The 14031-nt window shown below is 47.4% G+C and overlaps 1 protein-coding gene across 4 annotated transcripts in view; it reads left to right on the top strand.

The window, feature by feature from the left end:
* PSPH (phosphoserine phosphatase) overlaps nt 1-10789 on the top strand; it is a 67300-nt gene extending 56511 nt beyond the window's left edge. For all 4 annotated transcript variants that reach the window (XM_008249662.4, XM_008249660.4, XM_051836346.2 and 1 more), the window contains 5 exons: nt 1931-2089; nt 2643-2777; nt 3340-3485; nt 5214-5362; nt 10302-10789. In XM_008249662.4, coding sequence (XP_008247884.1) covers nt 1950-2089; nt 2643-2777; nt 3340-3485; nt 5214-5362; nt 10302-10409 — 678 coding nt within the window. In that variant the 5' untranslated portion in view covers nt 1931-1949 and the 3' untranslated portion in view covers nt 10410-10789. The remainder of the gene's footprint in view (nt 1-1930; nt 2090-2642; nt 2778-3339; nt 3486-5213; nt 5363-10301) is intronic.
* The last annotated feature ends 3242 nt before the right edge of the window (nt 10790-14031 follow it).

The raw sequence follows: 14031 nt of genomic DNA, 5'->3' as shown, positions 1-14031 counted from the left end.
TTAACGGTTGCTCCCCCAGGCCCTGCCCTTAGCTCTCTTCTCTCTTCCTTCTCTGCACTGCCCCTGTTGACGACAGCATCTGCGTAGGTGACTAGCAAAGCCCTGCGTTTGGCTCTGGTGTTTACTTCCTACGTCTCTAAAGAGGCTTAAAACCTTTCAAGGCTTCGCATTACCTACAAGTTCAAACCAAGCTCTCCTTCCCCTGGCCCAGGGCCCCTGGCCATGAACTCCTGTGATTGGCAGCTGGGCTGAGTCACTGGGTAGTGTCCAGCTGTGGTCTGCTCCCTCTTCTTCCCTGTCTTGCTGTGCTCTCTCTTCCCTCTTCTGTTATGGTCTCCTCTTCTGGTCTCCACCTCTGTCCTGCTTCCTCCCCGGACACCACACTGTTGCCCTGCCCTTTGAGAACCCACTCAGAGGGCCGCTTACCTGCCCAGATTTTAGCTCACCTGCTTGTGCCTTCTTGAAGCCTTTCATCGACAAGGGTAAACATTTTCTCCAAGTGCCTGTAGTATCTTGTGCACATCTCTGCTTCAGCACATGCCTTGTTGCTATCCTTGTTAGGTTAAAAAAAAAGTTGAATATTGGTTCAATATCAAGTGTATTTACAAACTGGTGCCTTCACTGGGCTAAGCTTCTGAAGGCAGAGTTTGGGACTCAGGTGTTTTTGTGATCCTGGAGCCTGCCCTTCAAGAGGTGCTTAATACGTGTCAAGAAATGAATGATAGGGGCCGGCGCTGTGGTGTAGTGGGTAAAGCCACTGCCTGCATCCCATATGGGCGCTGGTTCAAGTCCTGGCTACTCCACTTCTGATCCAGCTCTCTGCTATGGCCTGGGAAAGCAGTAGAAGATGGCCCGAGTCCTTGGGCCCCTGCACCCACATGGGGGACCTGGAAGAAGCTCCTGGCTCCTGGCTTTGGATTGGCACAGCTCCGACCATTGCGGCCAACTGGGGAGTGAACCAGCAGATGCAAGACCTCTCTCTCCTCCTCTCCTTCTCTCTCTGTGTAACTCTAATTTCCAGATGAAAAAATAAATCTTTACAAAAAAACAAAAGAAATGAATGATGGAGCCAGCATTGTGACCCAGCGGGTGAGACTGCCACTTGACAACTTGGATCCCATATCAGAGCACAGGTTCAAGTCCCACCCACTTTGGTTCCATCCAGCTTCCTGCTAATATATCTGGAAATACACTGGAAGATGGCTCCTTACCATCCATGGGAGACCCTGATGAAGTTCCTGTCTCCTGTCTTTAGTCTGGCCCAGCCCTGGCTGTTGTGGCCATTTGGGAAGTGAACCAGTAGATTGAAGATCTCTCTCTCTCACTCTCTCTTTCTCTCTTTCTTTCCCTTTCTCTCGCTCTTGCTCTTGTTCTCGTTGTGTGTGTGTGTGTGTGTGTGTGTGTCTTTCCCTCTCTCTGTTCCTCTTTCAAATAAATGGACAAATAGATCTTAAAAAATAAATAAATGAGCCCATGATTGCATGCTTATGTGGGCTACACTGACTTTTGTTACAAATAAAAATAGATTGGTTGTAATAGGCAACCACAATTATATTTTGTACCTTTTGAAAAATGTTATTTATTTATTTATTTGAAAAGGCAGAGAGACAGTGAAGGGGAGAAATTTTCTACTTGCTGGTTAATTCCCTAAATGCCCACAACAGCCAGGGCTGGGCCAGGCCACCACCAGGAGCTGGGAACTCTGTCCAGGTCTCCCACTTGGATGGCAGGGGCCCAACTTCTTGAGCCATCACCCGCTGTCTTCTAGTGTGCTCAGTAGCAGGAAGCTGGAATTGGAAGTGGAGTCGGGAGTCCAAACCCAGGCACTCTGATATGGGGTGGGGGCTTTCCACGTGAATCTTTGCTGCTATGTCAAATAGTCACCCCTAGATTTTCCGTTTTTCAATACATTTATCTTTCTCTCTTATAGGAGGAAAATTCTTCCAAGGATGGTCTCCCACTCAGAGTTGAGAAAACTTTTCTGTTCAGCAGACGCAGTGTGTTTCGACGTTGATAGCACCGTCATCAGAGAAGAAGGAATTGATGAGCTGGCCAAATTCTGCGGAGTTGAAGATGCTGTGTCAGAAATGTAGGGACCGTGTTTATTCACTTTGTGAGATGAGAAAGAATTGTAAAAAGGGAGTGACTGTTTGGGATAGAATGGTAGGCCAGAGACATGATTCCTGGACTTCAGTGCCTGACTGAAACCTGGGCACTAGGCTTTCTCTTTTGTTCCTTAGAGCTGAATTTGGTAGTAGTATGCCTTATCTGTCCATCTATTTATCTGATTAGTGTTTACCATTGATGGCAAATGTGGCAAAAAAAGTAGCTTCATCTGGAAAGTAAATATGGATAAGACTTACTCTTAGCTTTGTCAGGGGAATGATGACTGCAACTGAAGCAGATGGCCTTGGGGAGCCTCCCAGGTGGTCGGTGCCTTGTGTCATTGTTTAAAGCATGGCCTTAGTGGTTCACTGGAAAACGAGTCTGGTTCAGGGTCTTTGAGTGGATCTGGGTCAGAGCCTCTCCTTTCCACCTGCCCTGCAGCAGTGGCAGCTCCCACTGCCGTGGCTGCAGTCACCAGGTCATAAGCTTTGAAGATGGCTGACATGGCTGGCCTGACTGTTGGCTCTTCCTCCTAGGACACGGCGAGCCATGGGCGGGGCAGTGCCTTTCAAAGCTGCTCTCACAGAGCGCTTAGCACTGATCCAGCCTTCCAGAGAGCAGGTGCAAAGGCTCCTAGCGGAGCACCCCCCCCACCTGACCCCCGGCATAAGGTAAGAGCAGCCCCCGGGGAGGGTACTCTGTCTCCCTGTCTGCATGGTGTTCAGGGCACTCACACGTGATCCTGTGGTCTGGTCCTGCTCGTGTCTGTCTTCCCTCTACCCCCAGCGAGCGCCTGTGCTTTCCTTGTGTTTCTTCCTCTTCCTTTTCCTCTTCTTCTTTTCTTCTTTCTTCCTTTCTTCCCTTCTTCCTTCCTTCCTTCCTTCCTTCCTTCCTTCCTTCCTTCCTTCCTTCCTTCCTTCCCTCCTTCCCTCCTTCCCTCCTTCCCTCCTTCCCTCCTTCCCTCCTTCCCTCCTTCCCTCCTTCCCTCCTTCCCTCCCTTCCTCCCTTCCTCCCTTCCTCCCTTCCTTCCACAGAAAAAGACTTGTGGAATGGTTTATTAAAGCAGCCAAGCCCCACCCACTGATTTCTAAGTGCAGTAGAAAAACATTTCTAAAACATTGATTCCCCTCGCACTACGCCTTGTCAGATGTCTGCCACTCGGAGACAGTTTCTTTCCTATCCCATTCTCCCCCAACATTTGCGTCACTCACCATTGGTATCTTACTTTTGCAGAGAGCTGGTAAGTCGCCTCCAAGAGCGAAACGTTCAGGTTTTCCTAATCTCCGGAGGCTTTCGGAGTATCGTGGAGCATGTTGCTTCGAAGCTCAACATACCGGCTTCCAATGTATTCGCCAACAGGCTGAAATTCTACTTTAACGGTAACGCCTTCATGCTGACTTGTCCCCTTCCTTCTCAGTCCTGTCACTCAATATTCTGGGCAGCTACAGATTGAAGAGCGGCATCAGTGAAATACGGAGATGAACGATTTCTCTTGACAGATGTCTTTTTTTTTTTTTTTTTAAGATTTACTTATTTATTTGACAGTCAGAGTTACACAGAGAAAGGAGAGGCAGAGAGAGAGAGAGGTCTTCCATCTGCTGGTTCACACCCTAAATGGCCGCAGTGGCTGGAACTGTGCCGATCCGAAGCCAGGAGCCAGGAACCTCTTCCGGGTCTCCCATGCGGTGCAGGGGCCCAAGCACTTGGGCCATCTTCTGCTGCTTTCCCAAGCCATAACAGAGAGCTGGATCAGAAGAGGAGTAGCCAGGACTCGAACCAGTGCCCATATGGGATGCTGGCGCTTCAGGCCAGGGTGTTAAGCCACTGTGCCACAGTGCCGGCCCCTTGATGGATGTCTTTGGCTCTTGGGTTTCCTTGGGTCATTGCCTGCATTAGTATCCGTGTCATCCTCATTCTCTATGGGAATGTCCAGATTTAGTCACATGACAATTAAGTCACATGACTTATTTTGTTGCGTGTTTGATTTCAGTTTTCTGAGAGTGCTTTCTGCATCTGATGTCATTTAGACTCAGGAAGGAGAGTCTCATCAACACATTACTGCGCTATCCTTGGGGGAGGCCTCCTGGCTCCTCTGTGGACACTCACAGAGTCCTAGCTGCAGCTTTATTACATCTCAAGGGCTCTCCAGTTATGTAAGGGGGGATGGCTGATCTTAAAACCAAATAATGCGGGACCGGCGCTATGGTATAGTGGGTAAAGCCGCCGCCTGCAGTGCCGGCATCTCATAGGGGCGCCGGTTGCAGTCCCAGCTGCTCCACTTCTGATCCAGCTCTCTGCTGTGACCTGGAAAGGCAGTGGAAGATAGCTCAAGTCCTTGGGCCCCTGCACCCACGTGGGAGACCCGGAAGAATCTCTTGGCTTCAAATCAGCCCAGCTCCAGCTGTTGTGGTCATCTGGGAGAGTGAACCAGTGGATGGAAGACCTCTCTCTCCTCTCTCGGCCTCTCCTTCTCTCTCTGTGTAATAACTCTGCCTTTCAGATAAATAAATAAATATTTAGAAAAAATAATGCTACAAAATTGTAGATGTGCTGATAGAACATTTTTGAAGAGTCTGAAGCTAGAGATCATTGAAAAAAATAGGGAATGAATACAGCACTTTGTGTAAGAACAGGAATTATTGATTGAAAATAAGTTGGTGTTTCCTCTTGGATGACATTATACGTTAACATTGCAGGTGTTATATATTGCTATTTTGTCGTGTTTGTGGTTCTGCCACCTCAACAAGGTTTGAGAATCACTACAGTCACTGGAAGCCCAGAGGGTATAACTAATTCACCCCCAGGTGTTTATCTGATACAGCCGCCTCTACAAGACGTATTTATAAGTTACAAACCAAGTTTGCTTATTCCAAAGATTAGGGGTGAAATTCCAGGCTGTGTGACTTCAGTGGGGGGTGATTTTTAGCCATCTGAGTGACTTTTGTTGTTGTTGTTTTTCTTCCCAGAAGCCTTTTATTTCAGGAATACAGATTGGATGCATTTCATAAGCACAACTGCACCTCAGTGGCATTTATCACCCATGCCAAAGCTGGCCCCACTCGTCCTCTTGTGTGGCTCTTCAACACTGTTTTCTCTGCTCTTTTAAGGTGAATACGCGGGTTTTGATGAGAGCCAGCCAACCGCGGAATCTGGAGGGAAAGGAAAAGTGATTAAGTTCTTAAAGGAAAAATTTCATTTTAAGAAAATTGTCATGATCGGAGATGGAGCTACAGACATGGAAGCCTGTCCTCCCGCTGTAGGTACCCAGGAGACTCGCTTCTCTCAGGTTGGGATTTGGTGTTAGTTGATTTTGAACTATACAAGACTGATGATGAGAGTTTCACAAAAATGGCTATCATTATATATTATATTGTGTTTACATTATTCATGCAATAAAAAAGCAAGACAACTGGGGCCCGTGCTGTGGTATAAAGAGTAAAGCCTCCACCTGTGGAGCTGACATCCCATATAGTTGCTGGTTTGAGTCCCAGCTGGTCCTCTTCAGATCCAGCTCTCTGGTTATGGCCTGGGAAAGCAGTGGAAGATGGCCCAAGTGCTTGGGCCCTTGCACCTGCATGGGAGACCTGGAAGAAGCTGCTGGCTCCTGGCTTTGTATTGGCCTAGCTGCAGCCATTGTGGTCATCTGGGGAGTGAACCAGTGGATGGAAAACCTTTCTCTGTCTCTGTCTCTCTCTCTCTCTCTTTCTCTCTCCGTCTGTAATTCTGCCTCAAATGCATAAATAAATAGATAATAATAATAATAAAAAGCAAGACAGCTAAGAAAAAGAAAAAATTCAATCTTATAATGTCAGTAGACTTTTGGCAAGCCCAAGATAATCTGTGGATAAGGATTTGTCCCTGTAGTGCTTTGTCCCTGTAGTGAAGCCACCCAGTGTCGCCCAAATGGGTGCTCAGTGCAGTTTACTTTCATTTCCCCAAATGATAGCATCAACAACTCTTCTAACTATAACCAAGATTTTATTTTTTTCAAAGATTTATTTTTATTTATTTAAAATGCAGAGTGACAGAGAGAGAGAGAGAGAGAGCTTCCATCCGCTGGTTCACTCCCCAAATGGCCACAACAGGAGCCAGGAGTCTGGAACTCCCTCTGGGTCTCCCATGTGGGTGGCAGGGACCCAACTACGTGGGCCATCTCCCATTGCTTTCCTAGGCTCATTAACAGGGAGCAGGATTAGAAGCAGAGCAGCTGGGACTTGAACTGGTGCTGGCATTGCAGGCAGCTTAACCCCCTGCACCACAATGCTGATCCCTATAACCAAGATTTTAATCTCATTTTATACTTTATATACTATTTCCTCTTTTTTAAAGATTTATTTATTTATTTGAAAGGCAGAGTTACAAAGGGGAAGAGGGAGAAAGAGAGAGAAATAGAACATCTGATGGTTTACTCCCCAAATGGCTGCAATGGCTGAGCTGGGCCTGTTTGAAGCCAGCAGCCTGGAGCTTCCTCCAGGTCTCCCACATGGTGCAGGAACCCAAGCACTTGGGCCATCTTCTACTGCTTTCCCAGACCACAGCAGAGAGCTGGATCAGAGTTGGAGCAGCCGAGACTCAAACCGGCTCCCATATGGGATGCCGGCACCACAGGTGGCAGATTTACCCGCTGTGCCACAGCGCCGGCCCCAATACTATTTCCTCTTGTCTCATTTAGTGTCTCTAACAGCCCCATGAAGTAAAACATAATTTTCTTATTGATGGGGGAACTGAGGTTTGTGGCTGTAAATAACTTACCTATATCAAAGCATTTTATTCTTTGAATTAATTAAGACGAGCAGAGGTTTTATTGTAAGCATTTTAAACCCAATACAGGCAGCAAATGCTGTACAGCAGGTGTCCTATGTCCATTTCACATAGGACTTTGCCTTTTTTCATTTTGTTCGCATTTAATAAAAACTGAATCAAAAACATAGTGCTGAACTTTCTAGTTTCTTGAGATCTAAAATAGTGATTGTCTTTGTAAATGATTAATCAAGAAATGGTTAAAGAATATTTTGGGATCCTTTTAACATTACTTGAGTCAGTTCAAGATAACACATGACTTATAACCAATGTTGGGGATTGACCCCTGGGCTAGTTTAATAAGAAATACAGACATACAAGTAAAATGAGGGGGGCCAGACTGTGGTGCAGTGGGTTAAGCTGCCCCTTGATGTCAGCATCCCTTACTGGGGCACTGGTGCAAGTCTCTGCTGCTTGACTTCTGATCCAGCGCCCTGCTAGTGCGCCTGGGAAAGCAGCGGATGACAGCCCAAGTGCTTGCGTTCCTGCCATCCATGTGGGAGTCTGGGATGGAGTTCCTGGCTCCAGGCTTCAGCCTGGCCCAGCCCTGGATGTTGTGGCCATTTGGGGAGTGACCCAGCTGATGGAAGACCTCTGTCTCCCTCCCCCTTCCTTATCCCTCCCCTTCCTCCTCTCTCTTCTCTCCCTCCTCTTCCTCTCCTTCCTCTTCCTCTTCCTATCTTATAAATAAATAGCTTTTTGAAAAAGAAATGCAGAGTGCTTTCAGGAAGCTCCCCATCTCACTGTCAAGAAATGACAGAATTATGAATTCCAGGTGACCCAGCCAGCTGGAGGTGACAGTCTGACTGAGCTCAGAGAAAGTGGTGCCCACGTGGGTATGTGGATGATTGGAGGAATGTGAGGCCCAAACAAAAATGAGCACCTACCACGTAAAAGCTCGGAGGACTCAGGACAAGAAGTTTCCAGAAGGAGGGGAGGCAGCTGAGCACTGTGGGGGGATGGGTGAGGCATAGTTCTGGGGCCATCAGTGGTCAGGGATGGGAGGGGGGGTCCCTTTCAGCAAATGTTGAAGACCCCATGTGCCAGGCATTGGCACCCTGTGTTTCCCGTAGGTCGTGGAAAGCATGGGTCAGGGTGTTAAGACGGCTCAGTGGTGCTGACATGCAGAAAGGGAGGAAAAATAAGAGGCAAGAAGAGCAATTAGGCCAAATTCAAAGTAAGAATCTAGTTACTCCCCTCCCCACCAACGTTATGGGATATGAAAATAAGAGGGTGAGTGAGAGAATTTTTTTACTTCCAAATCAGTGTATAGTGTGCGCACAATTTGGCAGGAAAAGAGAAAATACCACTTTAAAAGATCATTGACCAGGCCGGTGCCGTGGCTCACTAGGCTAATCCTCTGCCTGTGGCGCCGGCACCCCGAGTTCTAGTCCCGGCTAGGGCGCCGGATTCTGTCCCGGTTGTTCCTCTTCCAGGCCAGCTCTCTGCTGTGGCCAGGGAGTGCAGTGGAGGATGGCCCAAGTGCTTGGGCCCTGCACCCGCATGGGAGACCAGGAAGAAGCACCTGGCTCCTGGCTTTGGATCGGTGCAGCGCGCCAGCTGTAGCAGCCATTAGGGGGTGAACCAACGGAAGGAAGACCTTTCTTTCTGTCTCTCTCTCTACTAACTCTGCCTGTCAAAAAAAAAAAAAAAAAAAAAAAAAAAAAAAAAAAGATTGACCAGAAGATGACATAGTGGGTTAAGCAGGTTAATATGCAACCTACAGGGGCACCAGTTTTGAGCCCAAGCTGCTCCACTTCTGATCCAGCTCCCTGCTGATGTGCCTGGGAAAAGAAGTGGCAGATGGCACAAGTGCTTGGGCCCCTACACTCACATGAAAGACCTGGATCATGCTGCTTGTCTCCTGGCCCCACCCTGGCCATTGCAGCCATCTGGGGAATGAACCAGCAGATGGAAGAGCACTCTCCCTGTCTCTCCCTGTCTCTCCCTCTCTCTGTCTCTCTAACTCTGCCTTCCAAATTGTGTAAGTGTAAACAATTCTATGAAAATCCGACTGCTGCCAACATATCTTGAGATCATCACCTCTTTCAGTGTTAAGCAACAAAACGTGACCTATTTTTTTCTTTCAAAAATAATTTCTGATAGGCAGGCAGAGACAGCGATAGATACAAAGAAAGAGAGAGAGAGAGTTCCCATCTACTGGTTCACTCCTTAAATGAATGTAAGGGTCCCCAGGCCAAAGATAAGATCTGTAAACTCAATCCAGGTTGCCCATGTGTAGGTGGCAGAAATCTAATTCGATGAGTCATCACTGGTGTCTCCCAGGTTTTGCATTAGCAGGAAGGTGGTTTTAGGAATTGAGTTGGGTATTGAACCAAGGTACTCTGGTTAGGGATACAGGCATCTCAGCCATTAGACCAAGTGCCTGCCCCCTGACCATTTTTTTTTTCTTTAAAAAATATTTTAAAATTTATTTTCATTTTATTTGAAAGAGACAGACAGATGGAGAGATATTGTCTATCTGCTGGTTCATTCCTCAAATGCCCAAAACAACCAGGGTTAGGCCAGGCCAAGGCTAAGAGCCTGGAATTCAATCCAGGTCTCCCACATGGCTGGCAGGGACCCAAGTACTTGAGCCATCACCTGCTGCCTCCCAGGATAACTGATATGCCACACACCTGTTCCCCCTTGGCCATTTCTCCTGCATACACTGGGAGCCCCACCCCATCCCCACCCCCATGAGGGAGGTGCCTGCACTTCATATCAGGATCCACTCAGGCGATGCCGGGTTGGGAGATTTCCACTGCACCATAGAGTTCTCTTTGAAATCAGCACAGCATGGTTATGATCGCTGCCCTGTGATGTTTATCTCTGTAAGCATTTGTCTTGGTCTCTAGAGGGCAAGGACCACAACCTATTCTTCTCCCTAAGCCTGGGTGGGTCTGCAGCAGTGGCACTGGTCCGGATTCATTAGGGCTGGCCGGAGGCGGCGCCTCATGAGCACAGTGAGCTCAGGAGACGAGTTCTAGGCTGCTCTTTCCTGTCCTTGCAGGAACAGTTTATTGTTTCCAGCAAGAATATTGCCCTGGCTGGCGATTGGGGTGCAGCATTCTCTATGAGTGGTGGTTCAAGTCCCAGCTACTCCCTGCTAATGCATCTGTGGAAGTAGAGGAAGATGGCCCAAGTGCTTGGGCCCCTGCCATTCATGTGGGAGTTCATTCATGTAGATGGAGTTCTTGGCTACTGGTCCAGCCCCAGCTGTTGTGACAGTTTGGGGGAGCGAACCAATGGATGGGAGATCTGTTTCTCTCTCTCTATAACTCTGCCTTTCAAATAAATAATTCTTAACAACAACAAAACCCCCAAACAAATAGAAAGAACAATGGGCTACAGCTGCATTTTTAAAAATTTCTCTTTTTTCTTTTCCTTCTTAGGATGTTTTCATTGGATTTGGAGGAAATGTGATCAGGCAACAAGTCAAGGACAATGCTGAGTGGTACATCACTGATTTTGTGGAGCTTTTGAGAGAACTGGAAGAGTAACAACAATTTTGATGTAGCAACTTCAGATTAATTCTTAAAAGCTATACAGATTGATACCGTTTGCTTACAGTTGCGATTACAAGTTAATACATAAAGTTGGTTCCCATTATTGGTACTTTCAAGTCAACCATAGTTGGGAATTCTAGAAAATGCTTTTTTTAAAACTGTAGTTCTGCGATTATTATGACCACTAATTACCTGCAGGGTTTATAACCTGAATTCCTTTTGTAAATCCTTAGCCATATTTTATTTGAAGCCTTTTAAAGGTGGACAATAAATTAAACACCTTCACTCTTGAAAATAAGGATGCCATAGCAGCCTTAAATGAAAATGTTGGTTTTCCCTTTGGATACAAATAAAAGCTTATCTGTGTATTAGAACACATGTGTGGAATTTTCAAGTCTGTATTTCAGTGTCTACTATTTCAGGTTCCATATTTAAGCAGAAATCACCAGGCAAGGAACGAAGCTGAGACGCCCCTGTGTGTTGTACTGGCCACACTGTGTATGTATGCCCCATCCCCTGTTCTGGAAGGCACTGGGGCTGAAGATGGAGTTCCAACTGCAGAGCAGTAAAGTCCTACATACTTTCATACAGACATACTTCTAGGGGTACAACGTGACAGCTAGCCATAAGACCCCAGAATCCCTTAAACTGGCTGATAAAAAAATAGTAGCTTAAGTGTTACAAAGATCAAATGAATAGGAACAAGTGGTAAAGTGACCATATAGATATGATCAAGAGTTAAAGTAATCATATTAATAAGACTGTTTGGAAACAAGAATAGACAGAATTAAGAAGGAGTGAAAGCTCCAACATGGGAAGCAATGCATTCAGCAGATGCATAGAATGACAATCGCTTTAAGAAGTACTCTGACCTCAGAATCAGCCCTTCGGGCATTCTGGTCTGGCTGGAAAGCCAGGGGGAGCATTTCAGGCATGGAAAGCCAAGATGCTCTGGAAAAAAATGTCCTACATAAAGGACCCCTGTGGGTGAGACTCTAGTGAAAAGAAGTGGCCACCAACAAAGTGAACCAGTTCACTGGGGAGTGAACCAGTGGATGAAAGACCTCTCTATCTCTACCTCTCTCTGTAACGCTGTCTTTTAAATAAAAAAAAAAAAAAAAAAAAAAAAGAAGAAGAAGAAGTACTGGCCTTAAAAAAAACAGGTATTTGGGGGCTGGTGTTATGATACAGTGGGTTAAGCTGCCACTTGTGGCACTAGCATCCCATATTGGAGCTTGCGTTGAGGCTTAGCTGCTCTGCTTCCCATCCAGCTCCCTGCTGATAGGCCTGGGAAAGCAACAGAAGATGGCCCAAGTGCTTCAGCCCCTGTCATCCACATGGGAGACCAGGATGGAGTTTTAGGCATCTGGTTGTGTGGCCATTTGGGGAAGGAATCAGGGGATAGAAGACCTCTCTCTCTCTCTCTCTCTCTCTCTCTCTCTCTCTCTCTTTCCCTTATACTCTTTAAAATACTTTTTTAAGTTTAAAGAGGATAAATCATATTGTTAAATATATATGTGTGTATGTATGTATTTAAAGATTTACTTCATTTATATGAAAGGCAGAGTTACAGAGAGAGTTAGAGACAGAGAGAGAGAGAGGTCTTCCATCCAATGGGTCACTCCCCAAACAGCTGCAACAGCCAGAGCTGAGCCGATCTGAAGCCAGGAGCCAGGAGCTTCCTCTGCTGCTTTCCCAGGCACATTAGCAGGGAGCTCGATGGGAAGTGAAGCAGCTGGGGCTCGAATTTGGGCCTACATGGGATGCCTGCACAGCAGGCTGGGGCTTTAACCTGTTGTGCCACAGCGCCATTTCCAAATGAAAGGCAGAGTAAATAGAGAGAGGGAGAGACAGAGAGAGAGATTTTGCATTTGCTGGCTCACTCCCCAAATGGCCTCAATGTCAGGAGCTGGGCCAGGCTGAAGCCAGGAGCCAGGAGTTTCACTTGGGTGTCCCACATGCGAGCGGGGGCCCAGGCACATTAGCAGAGACTTGGATAGGAAGTGGAGCATCCGGGAATCGAACTGGCTCCCATATGGCATGCTGGTGCTGAAGGTGGTGGCTTAATCTGCTATGCCACAGTACTGTGTGTGTGTGTGTGTGTGTGTGTGTGTGTAAACTTACTTGCAAGAGGGAGGGAGGCAGGGAAAGGTTGATTCCATCTGCTAGTTCACCCCCCAGATACCTACTGTAGTTGCAAGACAGCCCAGGTTGAAGCTGGGAGCTGAGAACTCAGTCCGGGTCTCTCATTTGGGTGGGAAGAGCACAGTTGCTTGAGCCATCACTGCTGCTGGTAGGAATCTAGAGTCAGGAGCTGGAGCCTAGTGTTGAACCTGAGCACTCTGAAGTGGGATGCAGATGTCTCACCACTGGGCTAAACACCCTTGGGGCCAGTGCTGTGGGGCAGTAGGTTAACGCCCTAGCCTGAAGTGCCGGCAGCAGTTTAAGACCTGGCTGCTCCTCTTCCCATCCAGTTCTCTGCTGTGGCCTGGGAGAGCAGTGGAGGATGGCCCAAGTCCTTGGGCCCCTGCACCCGTGTGGGAGACCCAGAGGAATCTCCTGGCTCCTGGCTCCTGGCTTCAGATCGGCGCAGCTCTGGCCGTTGCAGACAATTGGGGAGTGAACCATTGGATGGAAGACCTCTCTCTTTCTCTCTGCCTCTCCTCTCTGTATAACTCTGACTTTCAAATAAATAAATCTTAAAAACAAAAACAAAAACACCCACCACCAAGCCAGTTAAGCTTCAGAACATGGTGGGGAAATGGGGGAGGGGGAAGACTGGATTAGGAAAAAATATCAGTGGATACTGTTGGATAATTTAGGAAAGGCCATAGGTTTTAATACTGAAAACTTGAAAAACTTGCAACTTAAATAATAAATGAATCCAGTTTTCTTCGTAGTTGGTGTCTACAGGAGATGCATGAAGCAGGGTTGGCAACCTTTAAATGAGCTCCCTGAACCGTGCGGTTTCACAATGCTGAATGCTCTCTGGCAGCTCTCCTAGGAGCAGGGCAGAGCTCTGGGCAGGACCAGGCAGGCCAGTTCTGTGAAGAGCGCCACACACCGTCTCAGCCTTTGCCACTAGCCAGCGTGCATGAGCCCGAGCGGGCCTTGGCAGGGAGGGTGGGAAGACGGGGTTGCCAGTGCGCCCATTGTTTTTTAACTGCCTGGCTGCCACAGCCTGCCTCAGCCAGGGCCAGGGCCTGAACTCGGAGGCGGACATTGAATTGGCTCAGAGCAAGTCTGATCCCCTGAGAATTCGTGATGCCCACTTGGAAGCTCTTACACAGAGACGGAGCCCCTCCTTTGGCCCCCGGTTAACTGCCCCAGAGCAGCACAGACAATTACTTCTTTGTTGGCTTGGAGGAGTGAGTTTGAAATGATGCAAGCACTGCACCACTCTTTCATGCTTTTCCAATTCTGCACTTGCTGGAAACAGCTACAGCGCAGTTCTCCCAGGAGTTACTACGTGGTTACACTAGGATGGCTTCAGAGCAGGGCCACTGGCAGTCACATTACTTCTTGTCCTTGAAATACGATTTTTCATTCTGATTGTGAGAACTGCTTATCTAAACAGGAGAAGCCTTAGGATCATAAAATTCCGTATTGAAATTTT

This window comes from Oryctolagus cuniculus, chromosome 19, assembly GCF_964237555.1.
Source record: "Oryctolagus cuniculus chromosome 19, mOryCun1.1, whole genome shotgun sequence".
NCBI classification, from domain to species: Eukaryota; Metazoa; Chordata; class Mammalia; order Lagomorpha; family Leporidae; genus Oryctolagus; species Oryctolagus cuniculus.
This window is presented reverse-complemented; position numbering and strand designations above follow the sequence as displayed.